Source organism: Pogonomyrmex barbatus, unplaced genomic scaffold (assembly GCF_055798465.1).
Source record: "Pogonomyrmex barbatus isolate J1 unplaced genomic scaffold, ASM5579846v1 scaffold5, whole genome shotgun sequence".
NCBI lineage: Eukaryota > Metazoa > Arthropoda > Insecta > Hymenoptera > Formicidae > Pogonomyrmex > Pogonomyrmex barbatus.
In genome coordinates, this window is record NW_028297149.1 from 8,551,017 (window position 1) to 8,578,004 (window position 26,988).

Below are 26,988 nucleotides of genomic sequence, written 5' to 3' on the forward strand. Positions count from 1 at the left end.
CATAAAATATTAATTATAGAAGGTTTTTTAGACGATTCATAATCCGATACTAAGATTATTTTATTTAAGCTAACTGAAATCACAACAAAATTTTCTTAATAACGTAAGGATCAAATATAAAATCGACGTCTAACCGAACAAATAAAAAAGTATAGCGTTACATTCTAGAGTCCTTGTAGATCCCGAATGTTAATTCTCGACTCATACGCGTATCAATCACGCAATGTACACGCACACACCCTAACGAGTTGAAAGCACTCTCCAGCAGCACAGAAAAAAAAAAAACAGGGATCGAATCGTGCTAGTGCGACAAACTCAGGCAGGTTTTACAAAGGAAGTACATTATAATAAATGGAAAAATAAATACAATGCGTGTCTATACTGGTAATTATAATACAACGTCGTAAAGAAGTTAATTATATGATTGTCTATTATCCCGTTTCGTCTCGTTGCGACTTTCGGCACACGATCACTTCTACCACTGCGCTGGCCGTCTTTGGCTCAACGACCTCAACATTCGTCAGCTCCTCCGCCTTTGGTGCGCTTAAGTTCTTCGCCTCTTCTTCCTTCGAGGGCAGCACGGCAGCTGGCTTCTCGCCCTCCGACGTAGTCGCGCCTTCCTGCAACGCGACTTTCGAGGTAGACGAGCGATTACCCGGTCCGCCGTTTACCAAATATCTCAACGGCACGGACTCGGATTTGCTATCTTTCCTAAAACCAAAATTATTTCAATATTAATATTAAAACAATATTAAAACAATATTCATCAATATTATTTTAAAGCTAAACAGAATGGAAAAAATATTTGGAAAAAATATTTGAAAATCGAGAAAACGTAAGCGATAAAACGTAAATTGTAATATACAAAAATGTTCTCCAAAAAAATTCTTTTTCTTAAAAATTTTTCGTTTTCTAACGTGTAAAAATTTTTGTCATTAAGATCACTAACTTTGGTATCGTCGGACAGGACCACAGTTTGAAATCAGCCCCAAAGAGCTCACCCTCCTCGATCGTTTGCGGTAGATGGATGTTGAGCGTTTCCGGCAGGAATACAGAAGTGAGAGCGCCGGCGACGCTTAGTGATCCCATTACGATTAGGGGTAAAACCCTCGAGTAGACTGCTAAATGAACAATGTAGGGAAAGGTGAGGAGGCCGATGCCGGCGATGAAAGAAGCTATGCCCATCGCCTGAGACCTTAATACGGTCGGCAGCAGCTCACCGACGAAGACGTAGAAGACAGCGAAAGACGCAGCGATGCCGAATTTTCCGATCATCGCCAGGCTTACAGTCACCCAGACCGCGTCTGCTGCGACAAAGGCCAATCATGGATACGTCCATGGGCGGAATTTAAGTCTTTAATTTGTTACTTATGCTAATTTACCTCTCCTTAAATTCTTTCGCATCCCACTTTTTTAAAATGAAAATTTGAGATTTGTATGAATGTCGTTGATTTCTGATGAGAGAAGCTATGCATGCGGTGTGACTAATTTATAAGCAGGTCGAACGTTTATTCATAAACGTCGTGACGTCGGCAACAGTAATTGCCTCTCACACGTTGAACGTGTGTGACAATATCATGACGAATTCAATAAGGTAATGACGTTGAGGCCGCCATGACGCAAAGGCATGCGATTCGGCTTAATACTTTTATTCAATTTTATCCCGCGAAGATAATCGAATAATGTGGAGATGAGCAACGTGGTAAATGATGATGATCATCCTACACTTTCTCTTGTCGGTGTTGAAGATATGATATCCGGCGTTACATATGTAATATGATAGAATAAATAATTAAATTTAAATGTTTAAAATAATTCCTAATAGAATATACAGTTATTTAACTTTTGTATATAAAATGATTATCAAAGATATTTGAATAAGGCATAAATTGACGAAATGCTACCTTCGGGCACGAACATACAGGACACGCAAGCGAGTCCGCCCAGCATCATGGTGACGCATAATACCCATCGCCTGCCTAATCTGTCCATTGCGTACCACGTAAGAAAATACGATGGAATCTCCACGATTCCTCCTGCAAAAACCACAAAAAATGCAGTCAATTGTTTCAGGTTCTATTATGCAGTATCATGAGAAATATATTACATAAGATCATGATGCAACATTTATATTAATTATCAAGTTAGAAGAAAGGAAACTAAATTTTTTACCAATGAAGAAAGCTAGATAATCGGAGACGCCTAGATTAGTCGTGTTGTAGGATAGACCGTTGTACACCACCGCGTTCGCCACCCAATCGAAAGCGAGGATGAAGAACTTCTTCCTGATGTTTGGATTTGTAATTAGGTCCATGGGTGTTGCGGATGATGGCGGCGATCTGTTCTCGCCCTCCGCGTTATTGGAATTCCTACCGTTACACGATACCCCTTGTCTCTTTAATATTTCTACCTGCAAATGACGCGTTGATACTTTCATATGCGTCTTAAATGTAGTACAGAATAAAAACGTAATGTATTAATTTATAAATTACTAAGAAGAAAAATTAAAGATTAAATATTAGACGAAATTACCTCCATTTTTCTGAGAAAGTTCGAAGGCACTGTTTTGCCATTGACTTTTGCCATATGTTGGACAATTACTTCAGCTTCGTCTATTCTATTTTTACTAAGAAGCCACCGTGGTGACTCGGGAATGATCCAGTAGTAACTGAAGAGAAGAATGAAAGGTACCGAAGTGGCTAGCGACAGGGTGTACCAATGTCTTAACAAATAACCCTAATAAAACAAAAGAAAGAGAATAACGGCATGTAACGACCATTTAATTACAAATAATTCCTAATTTTTAATCTATAAATATGTTTATTTATAGATATTTATTGAAAATAATTATAATTACATTTATATATTTTACAAAAAAAGATTTTCAAAAATTTGGTGCCGTATTTTATTATATATTATAATAAATTTTTATGTGTTCCGAGTTCTTTGTCAAAGTCAAGCTAAAATTTGAGAGACTCTTCGCATATTTCGCTTTGGAGACAAAATCCGAATGCAAAATGTTCCTATTATATTTGCATACACGAATACGAGCTATTCGCACTCGTATTTGCATATCGCTCGCACCGTATGATACACGCTGATGGATAGCTTGCAAAATGATCCGCGTTACACCCTCGCGTTGAATCCATTGTGCGTACAAGATTTGCGAGTTGTCTCGTGCTGTAACTCGCAGGATAATGCGATAATACGATAATGCGAACTTGGAGATACTCGCGACGCTGAGATTTTGCCTCGAAACTGCTGGCTGGTGCGTGTACCACTTTGTTCCTTCATATTTTATAAACAAGCAGTACTTACCAACAACGCTAGGAGAGACATCGCCGTGGCAAAGAACATGCAGATTACCATCCCGGCGAATGTTCGGTATCTCGGTCCCATTAGCTCAAGTGCTGCAACGAAATTTATTAAGTGCAGAAGCACTTTACAAACGCTGATCTTGATATGATCGTATTTGTGCAATAATAATAGGAAAAGACATTCTGATCTTTAGAATTTTTCTTCGAGTATTCGTTAAATTCAAGTGTTTTCCTCGAAGTCTTTTATTTTGTACTATAATTTTGTTTAAAATTAAATCGCTTGCGAAATTTACATGTGTCCAACATACCAAGTATGAAAGGTATCTGATAAATGGCAGGAAAAAAAAGACCATTCACGGTCCTCAGCGCCGTGTAGATCACGTAGTTTGGACTAAAGCTCGTGGCGATGGAAAATATCACTTCGAGAAATAGAATGGCAAAAAAGGCCGTTCTTCTACCCCATTTATCGGCGATCCAACCAAACACGACGTTACCGAAGAGACTGCCCACGTAAAAGAACGTTGTTGACGTGGAAGGCCACCAGCTGTTGTCACATACCAGATCTAGCTATGTGGATGTAGAACGCCATTAAACTACTTTACTTATTTTATTTTTTTTATCTCTACAGAATATGTAAAAATTTTCAATACATTAAAATTAAGATTTAATAAATTATACAATAAAAAAGATATGTCAAAACTTTTTTTAGAAGATATATATATATATATATATATATATATATATATATATATACATCTTATTACATGATTTAATTAAGAATGCTTAAATATTTTTTTTAATTTGTTTATTTAATTGGAAAGTGTAACTACGCGCACTAAATTGTTAATGAATATCAAGAGCAGGAATAAAATTATTGTATAGACAGAATGGAAAATTCTCACGAGATTAGAAATATCAATCGCATTTCAGAAGACAATTTTAGAATCGCAGTCAATTTCAATGAATGATATCGTAATTGAATTGAAGAAGGTCATTATTCCGATTATTAAATTGCTATCTTTTTTTTTTATATAGATATATAGTCTGTGTGCGGATATTCGTAAATGCGAATGACAAATGCAATTGCGGTCGTCGCGATTCTGATAAATGGATTCCGAGATCTTACGAGAACTTGACACGTTTCATAAAGTTTGCATCATGGTATAAGAATATAAGCTGTTGTAATTCTAGAATGCGTAAACTCTCGTTTAAGTTAATAAACATTCTTAGACATTGTCTCAAACATAAGAATTTATGTGCTATATAGCTGCTTGTTTTAATAATACAAAATTACAGATATACAAATATACTTTAGCAGACTTTATAATATACTTTTATAAAAATACTTAACTAATTAAAACTTTAAAGAGTCTCAATTAAGAAAAATCGAAAGTTAACACAAAAATTTTTTTATAAAATTTAAAAAATGAGATCGTAGAATTATTTATTATTATAAATTAAATTACACTTAAATTCTGAACAAATATATGGAAGCAAATTTATCACATAATTTTAAGTAATTTTTAGCTTTTAATTTAAAATATCAAATATTTTATGGTTCAATCCATGGGCGTATTCAAAATTTTTTTGGGGGGGGTGGATTATCAATTCTGTTAAATAGCAATTTTTTGCGTTAATGAATTGCCTTTTTAGATATTTTAGAGCTTAGAATATCTCCTCGTTCCTGATTTTGAATAATATAATTATCATATCGATACTTTAACTTTTTTTTCGGGGGAGCTTGAATTTTCTTCCTTTTCTGGATACACCTATCCAAATTTTCGTCAAGAAATACTCGGCCACAAAATTCATCGCAAAAATGTACCGAGATTTAACGGGAAACGTCATAAAGCGTCCTGTGCATTCGCAAAATGCATACATGCGGAACTGTGCGCCGACATTAACGATGAACCGAAGTGCGTGCTCGCACACGTGTGAACACACGCGTCTCTCGGCCGATCGTCATTTGTCGTCGGTTCAGCATCGCCGACACACGCACGCGGAGACGAATGGGAGGTGGAGGGAAGCTGTGGGAGAAGGAGCGATGTGCCCCCGCTGGTCCAGCGGTAGCACGGTGGAAGGGGGCGTTTCATCTCGCTGCGTTTACGCAGGAGGCTACCGACGTAAACGCGCTCGCGTTTATCGCTCGCTGTTTATCGCGAGTGGGGGCACGTGCGTGTTCGCGTGTGCGAGTGTCGTATGGAAATCGCGACTCGTACGCGACTCATACGCGCTCGTATCCGTACGCGTATCTGTACGAGCGCGTCCGAAGGACGCCAAGGTGTATTGGTGAGCTTCCCACAGTGAGAGGTGTCCATCACCCTCGTTTGACAGGAGGAACACGGCCCCCTCTCGCGCCCTTTAAAGCCCCCGCTCTCTGTCTCTTTCGTTCTTCTTCAGCACAATCTCGCGCGGCAAATCCGACACGAATGATGATGATAAATGCGTATACGTTTTATACACAAGTAAATTTTAATAATATTCTAATTAAAAAATTAGGCATACATATTTTGGGAAATCATTCACCCCCCTACAAAAAAAATATTTTTAATTTACTTTATAAGAATGAATCGTAAGTTGGATCGTACGATGTCTATCAAAATGAAGGAATAAGTGAAGAAAAATCTTGCGGTCTCTTTAAAGATTTTTCTTTAATAAATAACGAGAATGCATTGAGATTGCATTTGTATACCTGGGCTTTTGAGAGGTGTATCGTTAAAAATGCAATAAACGTTATTAGTAGAAGCAACACCAGTAAGTAACGTTCCATGTTAAACACATATTTGTACAAACAAAATCTTAATCGAGTGCCTATTAGCCTCGACAAATAAAGTCTCCCGGTGGGTATTAATAGCTTGGACACGAAGTTTGATTTAAGCAAATTGCCACTCACGGACTTTCGAGGTCTGCGCGAAACGCGCAAAAGATAAATTGCGCGGAAAGACAGGAGAGTGCGCCTGCTGATGATGTTATCGAGTTATTGTCAAGGGCAGTGCACGCGCCCATAAGGACACCAATAACACGTGTATATTTTGTCACCCTGACACACTTCCAAATGAATATTGATATGACCGCAGTGCCGCTCATTATCGCGATTGTTTGTGCCGCTTGTTACTAGGTTCATCATCGAAATTAAATTCTGTCACTTGGAATTACAACAATGTATTTGAATAAATTGTAAAGTATCGATCTGTGAGGATAAGAGAAAAATGATATTAAAATTTTGCATTGGTTGCACAATCTCTCACAAATTGATAATTAATGAGCGCTAATTGAACGCGCAATCCGTGGTTCTAAATCTATGTTTTTTTTTTTTCAAAACTAACATCAAAGCTTGATAATTTTTATTCACCATACGATATTTATCTAGGATTGCCACGGTTTTATCTATGCGCTTGGGTATGCGAGCCGCGTATTTACACGCTCCGGATTTACGCAGACACATGACGTAAAGAGCCATCGAGGCAAATCCTGTCCTTCCGTTTTCCGTTCTTAATCGCTATCACTTTCTATCGTATGCAACGCTAACGCTTCGGTCACCCCTTTTAGCATTTATGCATCACTCGTTTCGTCACAAGAAAATCATGCCTGAATAGCGTGAATTAAAACATGTTCTCGGTACATATAATTTTCATCTATTATGCAGCGATTAATCAAACAAATTTGCTGCGCATGATCGTTACTAATTGCGATCGCTGTCATTTGAATTATCCTCGCTATTTAAAGCAGACGCTTCACGAGGCAATTAATACGACAGGACAACTCGAATTTTTTTATTTAGTTTGAATGTCAATCTAAAATCAACAATTTTCAAACAAAGTTCAATTTTCAAATACTCTCGCGTGTCTATGCATATTCATGTGTTCGTTAAGCTGCTCGTTGGTCCGCGTGATATTCAGAATGATGCTATTCTAAGAAATCTTCGATAGAACAAGCACGAAATAATCATTTAATGAAATACAATGATTCCATACGCTCTCATGTTGCAATTAATGATCAAATATCAGTTAAAAGTGCTTTCAGATTTATAGAAGAATACAGTATCCTCGTCTGAAATGATTGCGTCAAATAATGCCAACACCTAAAATTGTTCTAATAAGGACAAATTTGGACTCGACAAATTTTAGCCACTCGTAATAATCATCTGATTTGTCAGAGGAAAACAAACGTAATACGAACCAATTTAATTTCGGAAAGCTAAATTAATTTAGCTGTAGCCAATTACATGATTATATTAATTTAGCTAATTACACAAATGCTATACGATGTTCGACAGAGACCTAGACTGTAGACATAAATTAACCATTTAAAGTACAAAATATAGATATAAATTGTCTTTGCTAGCGATAGATTAGACTTCCGGGCAGGAAATAACGGATATGCGGTGTATTCGTCTTTGGCGAGGCTGCTTGTCACATGTCGACACGGAAAAGACAATGACCTGGTCTCGCGCGACGTGATGTCATTAGAGCGAAGCTCCTAAATCAAGCACAATAAATCATCGGATCGGAAGTAAAGTGTACAAGAGCGACTGCCCACACACTTATTTGCTAGCGTGTCTCGTCGACACGCATTCGCTCGCGAAAAAAATAATACTCTTCTCTAGGTCGATCCAATGTTTCAAAAGAATAATTTCCAGCCTTTCTGTTCCGCAAGATATTAATTAAACAAACACACTTGTATAAAATTAGAAAATTCTAATTTTCTAAAACAAATAATTCTTTAGAAGTAGAAAAAAAGGATCGTTGCGTATCGTTATTATCTTAGCTATTTTTAAAAATACAAGAACATTTCGAAGATTTTACAGTGAGTAATAAAAAAAATCCCGCGTGTAAGAGCGCGTAAAACGCGGAAAATGAGCGATTTGCGAAAATACAGAGAAGGGAAAGAGAGAGACGGGGAAGAGAAAGAGAAACGGAAGCTGGTCACGTCGAATCCGGCAGCGACTAAGTACATAGGAATATATACCCTCTGCATGAAGAGAGCTGGCAGTTTGTGCGAGGCGTTTGATGTGACATATCACATGACCGGATGCGGGGGTAGGTAAATTGGTCGGCAATTGCTGACGCCACCAGAGCTGCAACCTATCGGCCAGTCACTCGGTCGCTCATCAACCTTGTTCACCTGTTGACTATTCCCGTAACTGAATTCTCGCTGAATCGGCCCTTAGACAAAATCTTAGAAATCCGTCGCGTCAATGCGAAACGCACTACGTCACCTCCCGCAATTTCGGGGAACGCGCGATGAAGCTCGTTCACCGTGCCGGTGATGTTGATGGATGGACCCATTACCACAGTCGTTCCATCCAAAGTTATACAGATTTTTACGTTGCCCGCAGCGCAATTAATTCACAGCAATTCCTCATGCAATAACCCCGAAAAAAAAAAAAAATCAGGAGCTGTGGAAGGTACATTAATTCCAGTAATAATAATTTAATTCGCTAATTCGATAATGGTGTAGCGAAACGTGACGCGTATACAAATCAACGAGATTTATTTCCCACGTTTATCGCATTAAATTAAATCCCCAAAAGGGAAGTAAATTCGGTTGTTGTCGTATTTCACGTTGGTTAAATAAATTTTGCGGATGATTAATTGAAAGAGGACGGAAATGCAGTGGCTGTAATTCATGTAATCGCGAATCGTACTGAATAAAAACGACCGGGCGTGCAAACATCGGAGGGCACAGCGAGCAAATATACAATGAACGTAAACGCGATACCGCGTGAAGCACCGATAGGCTTAACATCGTGCTTATCAGATATTTGGAGAAACGCGCGAGGAGTATACGGGTAATTCTGATTTATCAAATACAAACGTCACAAACGAATATTCGCAGATTATTAACGCTTATGACTAGATATGAAAAATAAATATGCGTGATCCACAATTTTGCGCTACGTAAACGTACTTTCTCTTCTGAAAAACGTCGCTTCTCGCGTTTGGACAACATCTGCATCTGTTTGCATCATTGTGAGACTGCATGTTACAACATGTTCTGCGAAATTATTTTATCGCCGCGTTTCACATATTATCGCATATATCAATTAATTGTCTCACATGCCTGCTATGAGATTACGGTCCACTCAAAGGCAAAGTGGTAAAGTCAATAGAATAAATGACAAAAGAATAAATGAAGACAAACAAAAAATATGTCTAGATCCTCGACCCCGTGTATCGCGATTCCCATTACGCCAGCAGCTCACCGCGTTGTCTAATTGTGACAATTTAATAATGTCTTAATGAACACTTACGGCTGCTGCCACGTGATCGCGGGGGTTTACCCGTCGGTCCACTTGTTTTCTTCAGTATTCAAATACGTAAAATGGTGGAAAATTGCCACTTCTTTCGGAAATGCGATATGTAGTGTTGACTTGATGCAGACTTAACGTTTATATACTATCGTATATAAACTTCTTGAGAAACTTCGTCACAAAATTGAAATATTAAATTGTAAGCGTGTATGATTAAAATTGATAGTAACATACATATGGCTTAAAAGATAAGCTATATTTCATTCATATTGAATTTTTTTATATCCGTAAAACAATTTTTGAATTCAACAAAAGTTCAAGAAACGCGTTATCACGAAAAACATATCACGTTATGAAATTTGCTCTTCATGGAAATGTTTGCAAACAGTAATAAAAATTTATTGAATCAGTTAATGATCAAAGGCAAGAAATATAATAAATTATCTAGAATAACTGCTTGAACATAATAATTACCTTTCCTTGATCTCTTATGTTAAGAAAATGTCTGTGATTAAAGTAATTGTCTTCTAATTTTCTTACTCAAATCATATATATATTTTTTGTAGCAAGGAAGTACCATTTTCTTCTACATGTTTTCATTGCAAATATATAAAATAAGTATCAACGGCAGTTCAAATAATCATTAATAAGACGGCGATAGAAATCGTATCGCGATGTGTGATAAACGCGGGAACTTTATGTCTCAACATTTGACCATTTCGTTCCACGATATCGCGCTTAATCAGACCTAATCACGCGTAATCCGCGCAGCACAATTTAATCCGTTCGCGCCAATCGTTCTCGTCATCGCCGACAAATACTTCACGGAAAGCGAAATCGTCCGTGCAAGAAGACACGTAACTTCATTCCACGAATGGGACTGCAGAAGTTTACAACGATACTAATGCACAACTGCCGAGAGACTACAAAGCCAAAGGCCAAGGCGACGTAGATGAAATCCGATGCTATGCGAGGAAGAAATTTGCCGGCGACGATTAAGGGCGTTGTAGGAGGATTAAGCAAATCGTCAAGACATGTTCCACATTACTATGTACGAACTAAGAAAATTATATATTCATATCTATAATTTTTATCTTTAAATAATTCTTATCTTAAATAATTTTTATCTTTTCTACCAAATGGCATTTTTATAATATTTGATCCGTAAATAAAATTCAGAGAGTCTAATCATATTGATTGCTCATGTTATGTTTGATTTAATTAACAAATATAAAACAGTAAACTAAACAAAATTAATTATAAAATAATCATTATAATTTGTATTTCTTACATATATTTCCGTATTTTTGATAAAAATATAAATATAAATTTAATTTCTTGGTCAAAAATATGATATATTTTTGTTTTAGTAATTCATAACTAACGCCTATTTTATTTTATGTTAAAATTATTTATTCGTGTATAAAAATCATTATTTTCTTCATTTGCAAATTTGTGAAAAGAAAAATGTCGATTCTACTTCGATCTAATTGATACTAATAATTATTTTTATTTTTCTAATAACAATGCCATTACGTTTCATTCTGCAAATTTTTCATGACACCTGAAATAAAGACACATTAAGCTACTCGATCCGTAAAGCCAAATGACACAATGTACAACAATTTACAATTTTTTACGGCGTGTTATATTGCGTAATAACACATATAACAATAGAGACAACATCGTTAGACGGTTAAATGTGCAGTAAAACAAAGAGTGCAAAATATATTCTAATTGCATTTTAATTAAGGTATTTTATTAAAAAAATATAAAAAAACTCTTATTTATCTTCAATATCAAAAACTTGGTACTTGTATATTTGTCGTAAAAATAATTACTTGTGTTTCTCAAGTAGAGAGACTCTCAAAAAATAGAATCAGGATTCCTCTACATGAAAATCGTCCAAACAATCCGCAAGAACTGCCATTGCCCACTCGCAATCAGTACAAAACATGAGTGCCTCAAGTGCCTCATTATGACGGAAACAGCCGTCTGAGCACGTCGGCGAACGGCACGCGGTCTTTTTCGGTGAAAGAGAGAAAGTCGAGTTTACCTCGGTCACGAGGGTGCTATCGTAATCCTTGGTGTCGTAGTTCCATCCATATCGGCATCCGACTACTGGCCAATCGGGACTACTGACGGGCGGCGTTGGTAATCGGGTTGTCGATGGAAGAAACGATGAAGACGTGGTGGTCAACGACGAGCTGTCGGTGGTGTTGGGCAGATAGGCGTCTTCGAGCCACGAATTAATTATCTGCGTGTAATTCACGTCGTACATTTGACACTTTGAATAAACCCTCTTGCCGTCGGATTTGACCGAATAGGGTAACGAGAGCGCCTTCCTCTGCTCCAACGACATCAGATCCGACGTCAGGTTCTCCAATTCTGGTATCCTACACCAGTGCTCTGGCGAGGCACTCACGAACACCTATCTCGAAATCGCGAGTTTTAATTAAGATAAATTATTCAGACATGTACATTATTTTTACCACTTGTAATACTGTAACTTTCATTACTTTAGAATTGGTTTTTTAATAAACTATGCAAGAATGCTCAATATTTTCATATGTTATAAATGAAAATTTATTTCTTTGATTTATATGTTTTTTTTTCGAATTAAAACTTGAATTGTCATAAAATTTTCGTTCAAATATTATAACAGTAATCTCGTTAATAATTTCAATCGATCTGCGAGAAGTCTGTATATGTTAAGCGTATATTACAATTTATCAATAAAAATACTATACTTTTATTTTATTTATCTTGTGATTCATGATTTTGTAATAAAAATATGCTTTTAAAAATTTATGTTTATATAGATTAAAAACAAAACTTATTCCGTTATTATTTTATCTTAGTGCCATAAGGGCACACTTCTGAAGCGACATCGGACAACGTGCTTACTTGCGAGAACGCCAAGAAGGCGGCCGGCAGGGTAGCGGGTATGCACAACAAGTAGTACATGATGTTTTGATATCGGCCCTTCTCTCCCACGTGTACCAGCACCTCGTCGAAGTCGATCGAGCTCATCTTTCCGGCGATGCCACGACTCTACCGTGTTTCAACAGTTTGACCACGACGGTGCGGACGACCACCACGGAGGCGGCGGCGACGACGAGGACGATCGTGCACGATGCGACGGTGGCGTGATACACCTTCGAATTACACGGCATGACCGCCGTCGCTCATCCTCGAAGGCAGCCACGCCGAATTATAAACGTACGTTTCTCGCCCCCTTCGTCCGAGACCGCGCACCGACACGCCGAAGAAGCTTCCTCCTCCTTGGCGCTGTCTGCTCTCCCTCGTCTCCTCCACCCCCGCCTCCTCCTCTTCCTTCTCCTTTTTCTCCTCGTCCTCCTCGTCCGTCCTCTCGTCCTCCTGCCGCCCCTCTGCCTTCCTCCGATGTACCCCCGAGCGTGGTGCCGAATCGGGCTGTTTCGAGAGCGAGGAGCTTTCCACGCGACTCGGACGCGTGTTACAACGCGCGTCTCACCACCAGGTACACTGAGCTCAAGGTCACGCACGGTACCATCAAGATTACTATTGTTAATGAGTCGCGGCTGATCGGGTCCGAGATGCTGATCCGCATCTGGTTGCAATGAGCGCGTTGCACTTCATGTCTCATGTCGCACGAATCTTCTTAAGTCTGATAAACATCGACTATGCTCTCTTTCGAGAGCTTAAACGAAAACACCAAAACGATTGACGCAAATGTTGATCAGTTTGGTCCCCAATCGTGAGAACTCGAAGAACGGAAGAAGGAAGGAAACTGATAGGAAAGAAACCGATAGCCGTTCGTTCGATTGCCGAGTGGTCTGATCTCAATCGATCCTTTTCCACTTATGGCGCGTGCTTCTCGCTTGCACTTTCACTGACTGTCTCAAAAGGATCGAGTTAGTCTCCGCCTTTCGACAACCCTCTCGCGAGAATCGCTTCGCAACTATTCACCACCAGTCTTCCTGAGGAAGTAGAGGTATTATCGCGATCTCAACGATCATTTCGAGCGATCATCTCAAGTGTCATCGAAAGCGCACTCGCGACTTAAATTCCGCGATCGATCACGCAAACTTCTCTCACTGAAGATCGCTCGCGGCACTCACTCGCCAATGTCCATTCGCTCTTGCTCCTGACTGTTTACGATGCGACCAAGTCCGGCTAATTGCTTTTTCCTCTCTTTATCTCCTTCTGTCTCTTAGTTCACAAACGTGCGTTCTCCCGGCACTCGTCGCGATCGAACACTTCTCGATACCGCTCGCGACTCACTCGCGACAACGCAGCGGCTCCTCGTTTCGCGGCTCGAGGGACCGTCCCTTCATTCTCGTTCACACACCACGTCCGCCCACCACGCCACGATCGCGATCACGAGCGCGTAGATCCCGGTGGATCCGGCTGTTGCGGACAGCTGCGTTAACGTCGTCGTCCTCGCGATAGAGCGGCTCATACGCCGCGGGCATCGTGGTCACGACGTTCAGCCATTGCCGGAGAAGACCTCCTCCCTTCTGATCCTACCGAACATCATCTTCGTCGGAGTCTCTCCACCTCCTCTTCTCTCGGCCGATCAAGAATCGCCGCCGTCGTCGCTTCTCTGTTCCTCTCTCTCTCTCTCCCTCTTTCTGCAAATGAAATTCCCTTCGTAGCAAACGCTATTGTCCGTCTTAAGTACTCCGCCTCTCCTTAGTATTCGCGTGCGACGCGCGCGATCGCGACCGATCTTGGACGTAACGCCGGCGGATTTGATGTAGGGATCAATTCCGCGTCGAAGAAAATATTAAATTTTGCAAAATGATGTTCTTTAAATCGATATTATTAAACGAGATTATATCTTAGGAGGATTACTTCTTGGATAAAGTCTTTGATAGATAAAATGGGAGACCATGTAGATTTCAAAGACATATATTCCACTCGGTATACGTATTTTTCTTTATTAAATCTGCTTACTTTTATGTATAAGAATTTTGCAATTCATTATCCATATATGATATTCATGCATGCATGCATGCATGCATGCATTAATATTCGTGTTTCTTACTCGCAATTGTTCTTTCTACTTATCGTTCGTTCTTACTTTTGTGAGCCCTACTGTTTTGAGCATTTTAAATCCGCGACTTGGTTCTCATGATTATCTTGAAATGTTCTAAATTCGTGTAATGACTTCTTCACAGTTTTAATCGTCTATTCATTATAGATATATCTTCCAATTTCATGTATTTTTTTAATTTCGTGTATCATATGTTATAAATGAATTAAAAAATTCACGTTTCTTATATACTTTTATCATTCGAATCTATTGATTAAAATGATAGATTAAAATGATAGATTAAAATGATAGATTAATGATAGATTAAATTGATAGATTAATGTATCTCCGTATGATTAAATCATCGTTGCCGCAGTCACGTGTGTCGATAAATTATATAAAATTTATAAAAACAGATAAGAAAATTGTGTCATAAGAAAAATTATGGAAATTATGAAAGACAAATGATCGCAGACGCTAATGACGGAATCTGAAGCGGATTCACGCTTTTCAACAAATACATATCTTGTATATCTCCGTATATCTTGTATTATCTCTAACTTATTGCGCTATTTTCAGCGTCGAGACGCGCGTACAGTGGCGCAAATCTCGAAAAAAATCTTGCTTATTGTATGTAAATCCCTTTTTAAAAAAAGCGTATTTGTCTTTTCCTATAAAGTTGCAGCTTTGAAAGGAAATAAAAGATAAATGCAAATCAAAGTCCGATCTAAAGCTCTGATCGTTGAAACTAATTTGTAATCTCTAGAGAGGAATGAGATCTCTTATAGAGCCACTCACAGTAACTGGTCTGTAAAGATGTATGTATATTCATTAGCTTCTTCCAGAAAATTATTAAATAAAATTAAATGAAGTTTAATTGAACTTCCATTTGATTAATTCGAATTAAAATACTCGCGTGGATTATTACTCCACTATGATATGCTTTTCTGAAAGGTGAAATGTCAAATGTACTGAACACACGTGACGATAATCGGAATAAGGAAACGCTATCAATTCCTAATAGTTCCGATCTGTAAAAATTTCCATCGAGCAGCGATGAAAATAATATATAATGCTTAAATTTACATCACCTGATGCAGTCTACGTGATAAATAGGCTAAGCAGACTAACACATTTATTTTCCAACATTTATTTCCAGCAGGTTTGTAAATTATGATCATCCGGCGCGATTGCAGGCAAATTGTGTCACCAGACAATTTTCCATTTTCCGTAAACACAAGAATCTTCGACACATTGCGCACAATGTTGTTTATGCGCCGTTTCAAATGATATGTCCGGCTATAAATCGGCTAGTGAAGTAAAAAGATCGTTTAAGATTTATCAGTGTGAGTCGCGCTTCGTAGATTATCGCAGCGTCTATTAGTCCTCAATACTAAGACGCGTAATACGTGTTACATAAATTTTTTTATCATGTAAGATACACGTCATTGCAATATCTTTAAATGCCTTTCGCTTATGCAAATAATATTATCTTATAAAATATCACGATTTTTAGTGTGTGAATGCCCAGGCATTACGTTCTCATTCTCATTCCTCATCCGAGGAATTTTTCACTGATTTAGAAGCAGTGGATATTTAAGGCAGCGAAATATAGTATAATGGAGAACGATCGCACATGTAAGTTATGGCTAGATAAGACCGCTAATGGCATGCCCACGTGCTTGTCGATAAATTAATATTGTCACGAAATCGTCGATAATCGAGCTTGTAGCGCGTGCCTATCTTCTTCTCGGAGGAATCTTTTTCTCGTCAAACCATGATAAGGACTTGAGCGAAGACTTAGAATGTTGCCAAGATTTTATTTACCGTTTTATGGAAACAACCTATCAGGCTTTTGTTAAGACGTGGCGTGATCGTGTAAGCAATTTAAGGAAATCCCGGTGATACGGAATATTGATATTTACCACATTGTCTGCCAGAATCAACAGTTTTGTAATCAAACTGATAATGCAACTTTTTTTTTGCGTAAAACAATTTGCTCCGTATTTGTGGAATTTCGTATGTTTGGTATACAGCTTTGATAATGATATATACTAAAAATAGTCGATCTTCTTATATGCATGATCATAATTCATATTTGTTTCATCGTGAATGAATGTCACAACCTAACGTGTTCCATATTAATCTTTGCAATTGCAATGCATCCTGTTTTATTCAACTTTATCAAACTCCTATATTTTATTATCCTCAATCAAAATAAAATCTCATCTAAGAATTTAAAATTAGCAATTAGAATTTAAAAAATGAAATTAATTTATAATCTGCTTATACATTAACAAATGTTAATGTATACAATGATGTCTTCTTATCCAAAATTTCATAATTTTCATTCTTATCGTATATCGATTGACTGAAAATGGCTTACTATTATATAATAATTCGTAATAATAATAATAATAATAATATATAATATATAATATATAATAATTCGTATAATATAATAATTCGTAATAATAAGTTGACAATTTAATTGATTTTTATTTAAATATTTCAAAACAAAAGTTGCTTGTCTCTAAAAAGAAAAAAAGATATATTGCAAGGTAAATAATTCTTATTTATTATGTTTCTATGGCCTATGTTTCAAATTCTGATTCTTCGACCAGTTCTTTCAACTTACAATTGCAAGGCTTACCAGAGATACGACGCTCGTTTTTCTACTTCTAGTTCGCTAGCTTACCACTGACGTCAGGTAACCCTAGACCCCGGGACATGCGGCTCGCGAGCGCACAGTCGTGCCTCTCTCATTGTTCATTACAATTACGAGTGACGTCACGGGTGCAAACAATGTCATTCCGCTTCGCACGCCTTCGCATTCTGCCCATCCCTCTCTTTCTTCCCTGAGCATGATCTCTCGCTCGTCCTCCCCGCCGTTTCTGTCATTTGCGCGTTCGCGATGCACGCGAATCCGCGCGCCTACGCGTCTCTTTTTAAATTCATACCGTTCCCGATATAGGACATTTTGCAATTTTACTCTGTGTGCGTGTTCCTTGCTTTATTTTCTAATCTTTTCCCTCAATTATATCCCAATTATATCCAAAATCATATATCTTTCTACAACGTATAATTTTCTAAATCACACAAATCTGTTGCACACGATTTTTGCAAGTATATTTTCCAGAGAGGAAATAATATTTCTTAGAAAATAATATTTCCAACTTGGTTTTGAAATTACATGTTTTTAAGACGTTACTATTAAACAAATTTTTAATACTGTTATTCTCTCATTTTTATATCTGATATCAATCAATAGTAAATAACAACAATTATTTTAAAGACAGATTAAAGCTTAATCCGAAGATAGACAAAAAGAAATATTTATTTCGTAAAATTTTAGCTAAATCTTTTTCTTGATACGATAGAAGCGGCTGAACTTTCACATCGATTTAATGCATATATAAATAAATAAATGGATCTTGTGTTATGTTTTAATCATAAAATGTATAAAGAAATATTCACTTTACCACAACGATCCAACTTGAAGAAACAAACTAACTACAAATTTATACTTTAGTGTTTACTAATACTTTGCAATCGTTATAACAGATATAGATTTGACAAATTTATTTTTTTTAATATTATACGAAGAGTAAAATAATTATTAACTTGATAATTTTTCAATATTATCATTGCTAATTAAATTTTCTATGTATCTAATAAAATTTTCTGCTCTCTCGTGATGTCCATGATATTACATTGCAATAAAGTTTATGATAACTATGAATTATTTTAAAATCAATTTTGAAAGACATAAATACTTTTACACCTGGCAAAATTAAGGATGTAGTCATCTCTATTCCAACAATAATATAATAGCTGCCTGATAAGAGAAATGGTGGCGAGTGACGTACCTCACTATGACGTGGATTCTCTGACGCGGTCAATTAACTGGACATGTCGCAAAATGCAAATGTGCAACTGGAAGAATTATAACAATAATAGTCTTTAAACAGAAATAGTGTGCAGTGCTATTATAAAACGTTCATACGATTTGCTATTTGATCAATATGTGATTTACCTCTTAATCTTCATGCCAATAACTGCAATTTGCACAAGAGACATTCAAACACAATTATTTTGTATTACGCTGTTCAATCTTCAAAAGATAGCTTAATAAATCAATGATGTAACCGCATCAAATTTGCATTCCTGACCGATAATTCCCATTATACACATTATATACATTATTTAGAGACCCTTAATTTTAATGTAATCAATTCCTGCAATTCAATTTCTTTTTTCATCCTTATATCATAATTAGAATTAAAGAAAAATTAAAATAAGCCTTTCAATTTCGTATCTTTGTTAAATAAAATTTTGCAAAAATGACACCTGCAAATTTCTCAATATCTCGAATCTCATCGAACGATCCCCCCCTCGATCTTACCGATGCCGATCTCACGCCCTGCGGCTTCCTATCGCGAAGGATCGAAGAAAGCTCTCGTTGAGGCGCGCGCGTCTGGCTGCCGCTTCCTCTGCGTTGCGTTGATTGAAATGCGACAGCGCATAGATGGGGGCTGATGACGAGGATGATGACGATGATGAGACGACGGTGACTCTCACTTGGGTGGACCACCTCGGGTGACCGGGACTCGCCGCCTTTGTCTTCCTTCGCGAACCGTACGTACACACAAGAGCGCCCAAGGCGTCACTGTATAAGCCCCCGATCAGCGCGATCGCTCGTAAGCACGCAAGCACGCACGTATGTTACAACGTACGTTCACGTAGCGAGAGACACAAACGCACGCACGCACGCACGCACGCACGCACGCATGCACGCACACGTACGCTCACTTAACGCGGCACTCGGAAGTTCGGTGGAAGCCACGAACACTCTTCAGCGAATCAATCGAATCACTGCACCGTCCAGCATCCGGTCACCTCCGTTCTGCCATGACGACGTATACGTGTGTATTACGCACGCTTTGTTACGAAATAACACGATTTCACGACGCTCGTCTTGAGCCGACACTGTGAGTTACCTCATCATCCCCCGCGCGCGCACCATCGAGGAGATGCTTAAGGAGGGAAAAGCTCCGGAGGAGAATATCTCCGGATAGGTCGAAGTCTCCCTGATGTTTCTTCAAGGAAATTCAAGGGGTTTCTATCCCTCGAAATTCTTTATCCCTCTATCGATGATTTTTACAACTTCTTCTTTACCCCCTTTTACCCATACTTCGTTTTCTCTCTAGCGATATTTTCTTCAACTCCGATTCCCTTTTTTCAATTCTCGTTTCTTTTTCTGTCTTACCCTTTTACTTCCTCTCGACTTATCCCCCTCTCTTTCGGCCTGTCCTCCTCTTTTTCGATCACGTTTCTGTCTGTCTCACACTCTGGTGAGGAGTGCACAACTACCTAATGCCAGAAGGAGCAAGTAGCCTCCATCGCGAACTAGAACTGAGGCTATCGTGTAGATGCAAGGGGGGTCCCGTACGTTATACCGTCCTCGTATCTATCATTTCGAGGCTCCTCTCGAGGTCCCCCCTCTGCCGCCCCCGCGGATCCGATCGCTCGATCTCCCTCGATCGATCATATGAGCCTCTCGAGTCCTCTCGCTCCCGCGCGACCGACCCCCCTTCCCGATCTCTTCCACTTCCCAACAACGATCCTCCGAGACCGCTCTCCCCTGGCTCCCGCCATCCTAACCGAGGTGGCCCTCTCGGTAACGCGACACACAGGCGGCTATCTCGACTATTAATATATAAAATGGGGTTCCTCGACACTCGCCGCCCGGTAATTGTGCCCGCGCGGCCAGCACAGCGCGGTGCTCTCTCGCCGATTTAGATTTCCACACCGGCCTAAACCCTTTCTCGCCATCTCTTTCTCTCTCCCTCTCTCTCTCTCTCTCTCTCTCTCTCTCTCTCTCTCTCTCTCTCTCTCTCTCTCTCTCCCATTCCTCCATTTTCCTCATTGATTTTCTGTATCGTCTAATTCCTCAAAGAAAATGGAGAATCCATTGGAAATTATATGTAGGAAATCTAACAAGGGAAAATGTACCATTCTCAATTTTAAAATAAAACGGAAAAAGAATTAACTTCAAAAGAAGACTACATCAGTGGAATACCTTGAATAAATCATTAATAGAACGATATTGTAGAATTATTCACAAATAAATGTTATGAGATATTTTCTTTAGAATAAGTAAAATAAATTCTTCTATTATATTTTTTTTCTCTTAGTTTTCATTTACTTATACAAGATTTTGTTGAGTCGTGAATATATTCTGCCCGAAAGCACTTCTCTCAAAGCTGATGCTTCGAGAGTATAAAGGTTTAATCATCGTCGAACGGGATCGGAAGGAACACCTTGTCGTTCCATTTGAATAAGAGCACTCGGTATTGGGGTAAGATAGTCGTCCAAGTATCACATCCGCATGCTCAAATCAGAGCTATAGCGGATGCTATTGAGGCAGGTTCGCGGAGCACAGGATATTATTACACTAAATCTCGCATTTGTACATTTAAGCACGCCATCGAAGTGGGAAGGCGCAGAACGAAATATAAAACTGTCGTATGTACAATAGAATCTTTAAATAACTTAAATAATTGAGGAATTAGATATATACGATTTTTTATTCATTTGTATCCGATTTGTAGATAAAATATTCTCTCTAATTTGGCGACTCTTTTGTATTTGATGAATATTTAAATTTGTATTAGTATTAAGCGATAATTGTTTTATTAGACGCATTTCAAAATTATTTTTTTATTAATTACGATTAATTACTATAATTATTATTGTATTGTATTGATATTGTGTTGATATTGTATTGATATTGTATTGTATTGATAGATCTTTTTTATCTTTTGCTGTTAGAGTTCATCTGATACATCAAATTTTGCATTACAAAAAATAAGAATTATTATAGTTTATATAAAAATATAAGAAAAATGTATTATTGTAATTTTTTTATATATTAATAATAATATTATCCATATAATAATCAATGTAAAAATTAAACTCAAATTTTAATAATTATTTCAAATATTTTTTATAACTGTTTAAGTATAATTGTTTCACTTAAAATTTTTTTTGTAAAATTATTTAATTTTTCGAAATCTATACTTCTAAAAATTGCGAATTTTATTTCACAATTTTTCCTTATATAAAACATCATTGGAAAATGCGAATAATTCTATAACTCTAAAGTTAAGATATATGCATAAAAAAAAATTTTTTTTTAATTAAGAAATTTGAATAATAAGAGAATTGATTAATTGCAATTGAGCGTTCTCGAGGAAGAAAGTTAAAGAAAATACATTCGATTAATCGATTCACTTCTTGGCTTTTTACGGGTCTTCGATCTTGGCGCAGGGTGCAATGATCTTAAAATACGGATTGGTTGCCACGGCAACAGTGACATGGCAGCGTCCAGTGTGATCCAGTAATTCAGACTCTGCGATGTAATACGTGGTTGCGTGATTTCGTGCCAAACAGGCTATATGTATAAGCAGATTTATTTGCGATGTCGAACTACAATGAAACGAGCTGCAGTCATTCTCGCAGGGATAAATTACCGCGCAACGCTAGACCGAGACACGTAAGATGTTTAAATTTCGGACATGCAATCCTGGAGCTCGACGTCGTAGAGCAGCACTTCGCATCGAATCGCGTCGTCGTGATCGACGAGAATGTGGCCCGGATACCGTGCACAGAGAAGGAGAATTATGTGCGTAAATGGCTCGAGACTCACGAGAACGGCGAAACCGATTCGTCCGAGTCGTCCTCTGTTCCAGCGATGACTACCTCGGCTTCCGAGAAATCGCCGATCCTCAGTAAGAGTAGGAAACGACTTAGGGGAAAAGTCTGTATAAATAGAAACGCTACAGTGAAAAGATTGGGTAATGATGAGTGCCAGAACGATGTGGGATATTCTGTGAATTACACGATACCATTCAAGCCATATGAAAGAGAAGAAAACAGTGAAGACAAACAGAACCATATGAGCAAGTTGCAGTATACACCACCTTGTATCGAAAAGGTGGTTGCTGATGAGATGTCTCCTGTCCTTGGTCGTGTTTATAAAAAAACAAGGAGAAAATTGCAGTATGAATTAGAATATTCCATTTCTCCAAAACATTTAAAGTTATATGATCATAAAATCACAAATATGAAATTAATAACAGAGCCTGATAATAATTGCAATAATTTGAAAGAATCACCTGTGGATTATAATAAGTTGCAAGAAAATTTGGATATTTCAGCTGGAACGCCCAATACAAATAAAAGTTCAGAGAAATATCAAAGATGTATAGAAACATTTTCATCGCCGACACAAGAGAAATTAAGTTTCGTCGACAGCTCAAATAATTTGACTGACAAAAGTAATTCAGAGATAGAAACAAGTGTAAACAATAATAGTAAAGATGAAGAACATGATGAATTTTTAAGCATATATAGTAGTAGCAACAATTTAAATAACTTGATAGAAGACTTTGATACACAAGAAGATACACAAGAAAATATAAAAACATCTCGTCTCTCAAGCTCATCAAATTTTTCAGTAAATAAAGCTCCAATTCTTTCAGAACAACCATTTATTGTTTCACAGTTAATTACTAATGACTCAGATGAAACTTATTGTTCAGAAGCAGAAATGATGCTAAATCAAGGTATATGTCTGTCAGCAATGATATCTGAAGTGCCATCTTTGAATAAAACCACACAAAAGACAAGTAACAAATCGACTCAAGAAGCCATTATTAGTACGATAACAACTCCATCGAAAAAGTCTCCAGATGAGAATATGTATGCACATCTTTTGAACTCTGGAAAGAAACGTCGCAAGCCTAAGAAGTAAGTCTTATGTGCATTTTTATCAATATAGATTAATTTTAATTTTGATTTAACTTATTTTTCATCTCTTTTTAGTTCTAAGAATTAGAGAAAAGTAAAAAGTAAATTAAGTTGAAATTAAATTGAAATTAATCTATAATAGTAGAAATGGACATCAATGACACAGTTTTTTGTAAATGTAATTTCTAACGTTATATTTTTATTTCAGAGGAAGCATGGTTGCAAAACTTCGGTCTTTGATCAATGCAGAAATATCCAATGTTCGTATATGGCGTTATCGAATGAACAAAGAATATGATGCTACGACAGCACGATACATCAGTGTATATATACACAAGTCTATAAAACAATTTGGTAATCAGTTCCTGGAAGGTATCCTAATCGAGGATCGCTTCAATCTCTTACAAAGTGACGAACAGATGGAAGAACATAATAGTCAAGCTCAATCAAAGAAAACTTTATACAAAAATATAACAATTATTCTAGTCTGTGATATAGTCGGTACATTGAAAATGATGTCGGAAGTTGTGATAAATGTTTATCCGCCTTGGAATATCTTAGATAAAAATGATCTTGTTCTCGAAGCAATGTATATAAGTATAAATAATAATCACGAAATACCTAATATTAGAAACATGGAAAACTCGCATAAACGCCAAAAGCGAATTCTTAAAGAATTTAATTGTCCCTGTATAGAAGAACAAAGGGAACTGCCGTTCTGTGCAAGAAAGCCTAGCAGCGACAAACCCGACATAATGCAGGAGATATTTAATTTTTAATTTAATTTGTGCGCTTCTTTTGTATATTTAGGGTAATATATATCGTTGAATTTTCCAGTATTTATAGGTTATATTTAAATTCTTCTTAAAGTTATAATGAAAATATTATGTTACATTTCTTAAACGTTGGCTAGATTTTTTAGCTCTTAGATATATAAAATTACGGTAATACAATACAAAAATATAATTGTGCAATTTATATGTATATATGTTTTCAAAAAGTTTTAAAATGCGGTATTTCTTTAATAATGTGTCAGGCTAAAATAATAAAAAAATGTTTAATGTTTATATCATGTGATTTAAATTAGATATATTTTTTTAATCAACATTATTCGATAGACAGTAATATTCGAAAAATGTAATTATATATTCTAAAATGTTTAAAAAAAAATACATTCTAAGATGTTTAAAAAATCTAGATTTTTGTAATTTATCCACAATAAATAAAGTCGACTACTGCGCTGTCTAACATCGCCATTATTAACTGTCTCGCAGATGGCTCTGTATTCCATATGATTAGTCAGTGTTGCGTGCGACAATAAGCTATTTGGCTGTCACTCAATTGCTTTGCTCTTGTAATTCTTGTCATCTTAATAATAATACCATAATAATCATCATTATAGATAGACGTGAAATTAATAATATTCGCATTGGAAAGGTATATAAAACTTTACATTGTGTATCGAAATTATTTCATGTTAACGAATTAAATTGCTTGAAAGATTAGATATTTCATTGAGGCTCTGTCTAATTTAAAGACGTTCAAGATCAATTCATGTCTCATAAATTGACGTGATACTTGTTTAATTGGCGTTTTTACGAATAATTAGTGTATCGCACCTAACCTAACTAAAAAGATAGAAACCTTCGAATGTTATTGAGATATGTTTTTCTTTTAGAATGTCCATTGCTCAGGATCGTCCAGAGTTATATGAAGAAGTTAAGCTTTACAAAAATGCCCGGGAAAGGGAGAAGCATGATAACCAAGCGGATCTGTACGCCGTAGTAAATACATTGCAACATTTGGAAAAGGCTTACATCAGAGATTGCGTTACGCCAAAGGAATATACAGCAGCTTGTAGCAAATTGTTAGTGCAATACAGAGCAGCGTTTAAACAGGTGAACATTTATAAGTAAGGTATAAGTAAAGGCGAATCTATATAAGTCATTAGTGACAAAATGCAATTTATAAACATATCAGAATGATGAATCAAGGCATTATTGTGTTCTCTGTATTTGCAAATTACATTTTATTGTGTTTGTAAATAGCGACCTATAGCTAATAGCTCAAGCTTAAGACAAGAATATATCTTTAATGTATGATGTAGGAATTTACTAAAGTTATTTAATTTTTAAGTTATTTATTTATTGAATGTATTTAAAGATATAAACTTTAATAATTTCATGTTTTGTTATAGGTGCAAAGTGATCAGTTTCCAACAATTGATTCCTTTACTCGAGCATTCCGTTTAGATTGTCCTGCTGCTCTTGAGAGAATCAAGGAAGACAGACCGATCACAATAAAAGATGACAAAGGCAATACTTCCAAGTGTATCGCAGACATTGTCTCGTTGTTTATCACGCTTATGGATAAACTGCGATTAGAAATCAAAGCCATGGATCAATTGCATCCAGATCTAAGAGATCTCATGGATACTATGAATCGACTCAGTATATTACCCAGTGATTTTGACGGTAAAGAGAAAGTTGCAGAATGGTTACAAACTCTCGACAATATGTCTGCCTCAGACGAATTGTCGGACACTCAGGTCAGACAATTAATATTTGATCTAGAAACATCGTACAATGCTTTTAATAAAATACTTCATAATTCTTAATTTTTTCTTTTTTATCGAGTTGAATTAATCTAATATTATCTATAATATAAGCCCGGATTTTATATAGTATATTAATTATAATACTCTTTATTAAAACGGAATAATTAGTATGAAATATATATTAATTATTATTTATACAAAATTATATTAGTAATTATACAGATTATATTATTAATTGCAAAATATTAAAAAATGCATCGAGGGTTTTTTATTATAGATAATATTAATTTATGCAATTGCGTTTGCATTGATAGTATCTATAATTACACTATTTTGGTAAGTAAAAGCTTGCCATTTTATACCACTTTGCATTGTTCCTTGAATCACGTGTAAAACTCGCAATGTTCAAAGTCCTCGTATACATTTTATCGCTAACTAACTATTGAATATACGTACATACATGTGTATACATACGAATATATATATATATAACTGCGCAGAGTAAACTATTTTATATGTGATTCTTTGTAAACATCAACTGGAGAAAAGTTGAGCAATGCTTGCGTTATGTATATTATTGTTTGAGTCAATAAAAAAAATGCGTACAGTTTTATTAACTGGTGATATTTGATGCTCGTAGGTATCTCATCAAGAGTGACTCTATTAAACACGCTCTATTTAATCGGGAATGTTATTGTCCTTTGTCTCGAGAGAGATTCGCGAAACTTGCCAACGGCCGCGACAACGATCGCGCTTTATCACCAGCCGCCAAGGCGCGTTTGCCTCTCTAAACGGTACGTTTACGCGCAACAATGACGCCGTCGTTCAAAGCCGATATTTCGTCGGTTCTGTTTGCGGGCGGGATGGTAACGCGGGGATTAATTCGCATCGCGTCCCTTTGATGTACCAAGAGCAGACTTTTCCGAGTCGAGTATTTACGCGGGCACACCCGGTATGCAAATGAAGAGGGTGGTCCTCGGTGCTCGCTGCCACGTCGGGGTACAATAACGGCTGAACTATTGACTAA

General features: G+C 36.9%; 3 protein-coding genes and 1 long non-coding RNA gene across 8 annotated transcripts; 2 read left to right on the forward strand and 2 right to left on the reverse strand.

Annotated features, from left to right (window-relative positions):
- Positions 1–42: 42 nt before the first annotated feature.
- Positions 43–19,137, reverse strand: LOC105427402 (organic cation transporter 1). 4 transcript variants are annotated; one of them, XM_089081385.1, is made up of 11 exons: positions 18,996–19,136; positions 18,460–18,526; positions 12,478–14,186; positions 11,627–12,001; positions 3,626–3,884; positions 3,319–3,410; positions 2,533–2,736; positions 2,173–2,410; positions 1,905–2,036; positions 950–1,307; positions 43–711 (listed from the first exon to the last, which is right to left on the reverse strand). In XM_089081385.1, exons 3-11 carry the CDS (start codon positions 12,601–12,603, stop codon positions 432–434), a joined length of 2,064 nt encoding a protein of 687 aa, XP_088937511.1. In that variant the 5' UTR covers positions 12,604–14,186; positions 18,460–18,526; positions 18,996–19,136; the 3' UTR covers positions 43–431. The 4 variants fall into 4 exon arrangements, with proteins under 4 accessions (XP_088937511.1, XP_011637408.2, XP_088937510.1 ...); XM_011639106.2 differs by lacking the exon at positions 18,460–18,526 and having other exon boundaries at positions 950–1,304; positions 18,996–19,137; XM_089081384.1 differs by lacking the exon at positions 18,460–18,526 and having other exon boundaries at positions 18,996–19,137.
- LOC148935427 (uncharacterized) lies at positions 3,958–11,620 on the reverse strand. The gene is made up of 2 exons (XR_016140324.1): positions 11,412–11,620; positions 3,958–11,134 (listed from the first exon to the last, which is right to left on the reverse strand). It is a non-coding gene; the product is annotated as an uncharacterized LOC148935427 (long non-coding RNA).
- Vps28 (vacuolar protein sorting 28) lies at positions 19,087–26,574 on the forward strand. 2 transcript variants are annotated; one of them, XM_089081388.1, is made up of 3 exons: positions 19,087–19,228; positions 25,083–25,302; positions 25,602–26,574. In XM_089081388.1, the coding sequence occupies exons 2-3, from the start codon at positions 25,084–25,086 to the stop codon at positions 26,019–26,021; spliced, it is 639 nt and encodes a 212-aa protein (XP_088937514.1). In that variant the 5' UTR covers positions 19,087–19,228; position 25,083; the 3' UTR covers positions 26,022–26,574. The 2 variants fall into 2 exon arrangements, with proteins under 2 accessions (XP_088937514.1, XP_025074137.1); XM_025218352.2 differs by lacking the exon at positions 19,087–19,228 and adding an exon at positions 24,678–24,841.
- On the forward strand, positions 21,835–24,471 carry LOC148935428 (uncharacterized). The gene is made up of 2 exons (XM_089081387.1): positions 21,835–23,404; positions 23,613–24,471. The coding sequence occupies exons 1-2, from the start codon at positions 22,074–22,076 to the stop codon at positions 24,181–24,183; spliced, it is 1,902 nt and encodes a 633-aa protein (XP_088937513.1). The 5' UTR covers positions 21,835–22,073; the 3' UTR covers positions 24,184–24,471.
- Positions 26,575–26,988: the final 414 nt, after the last annotated feature.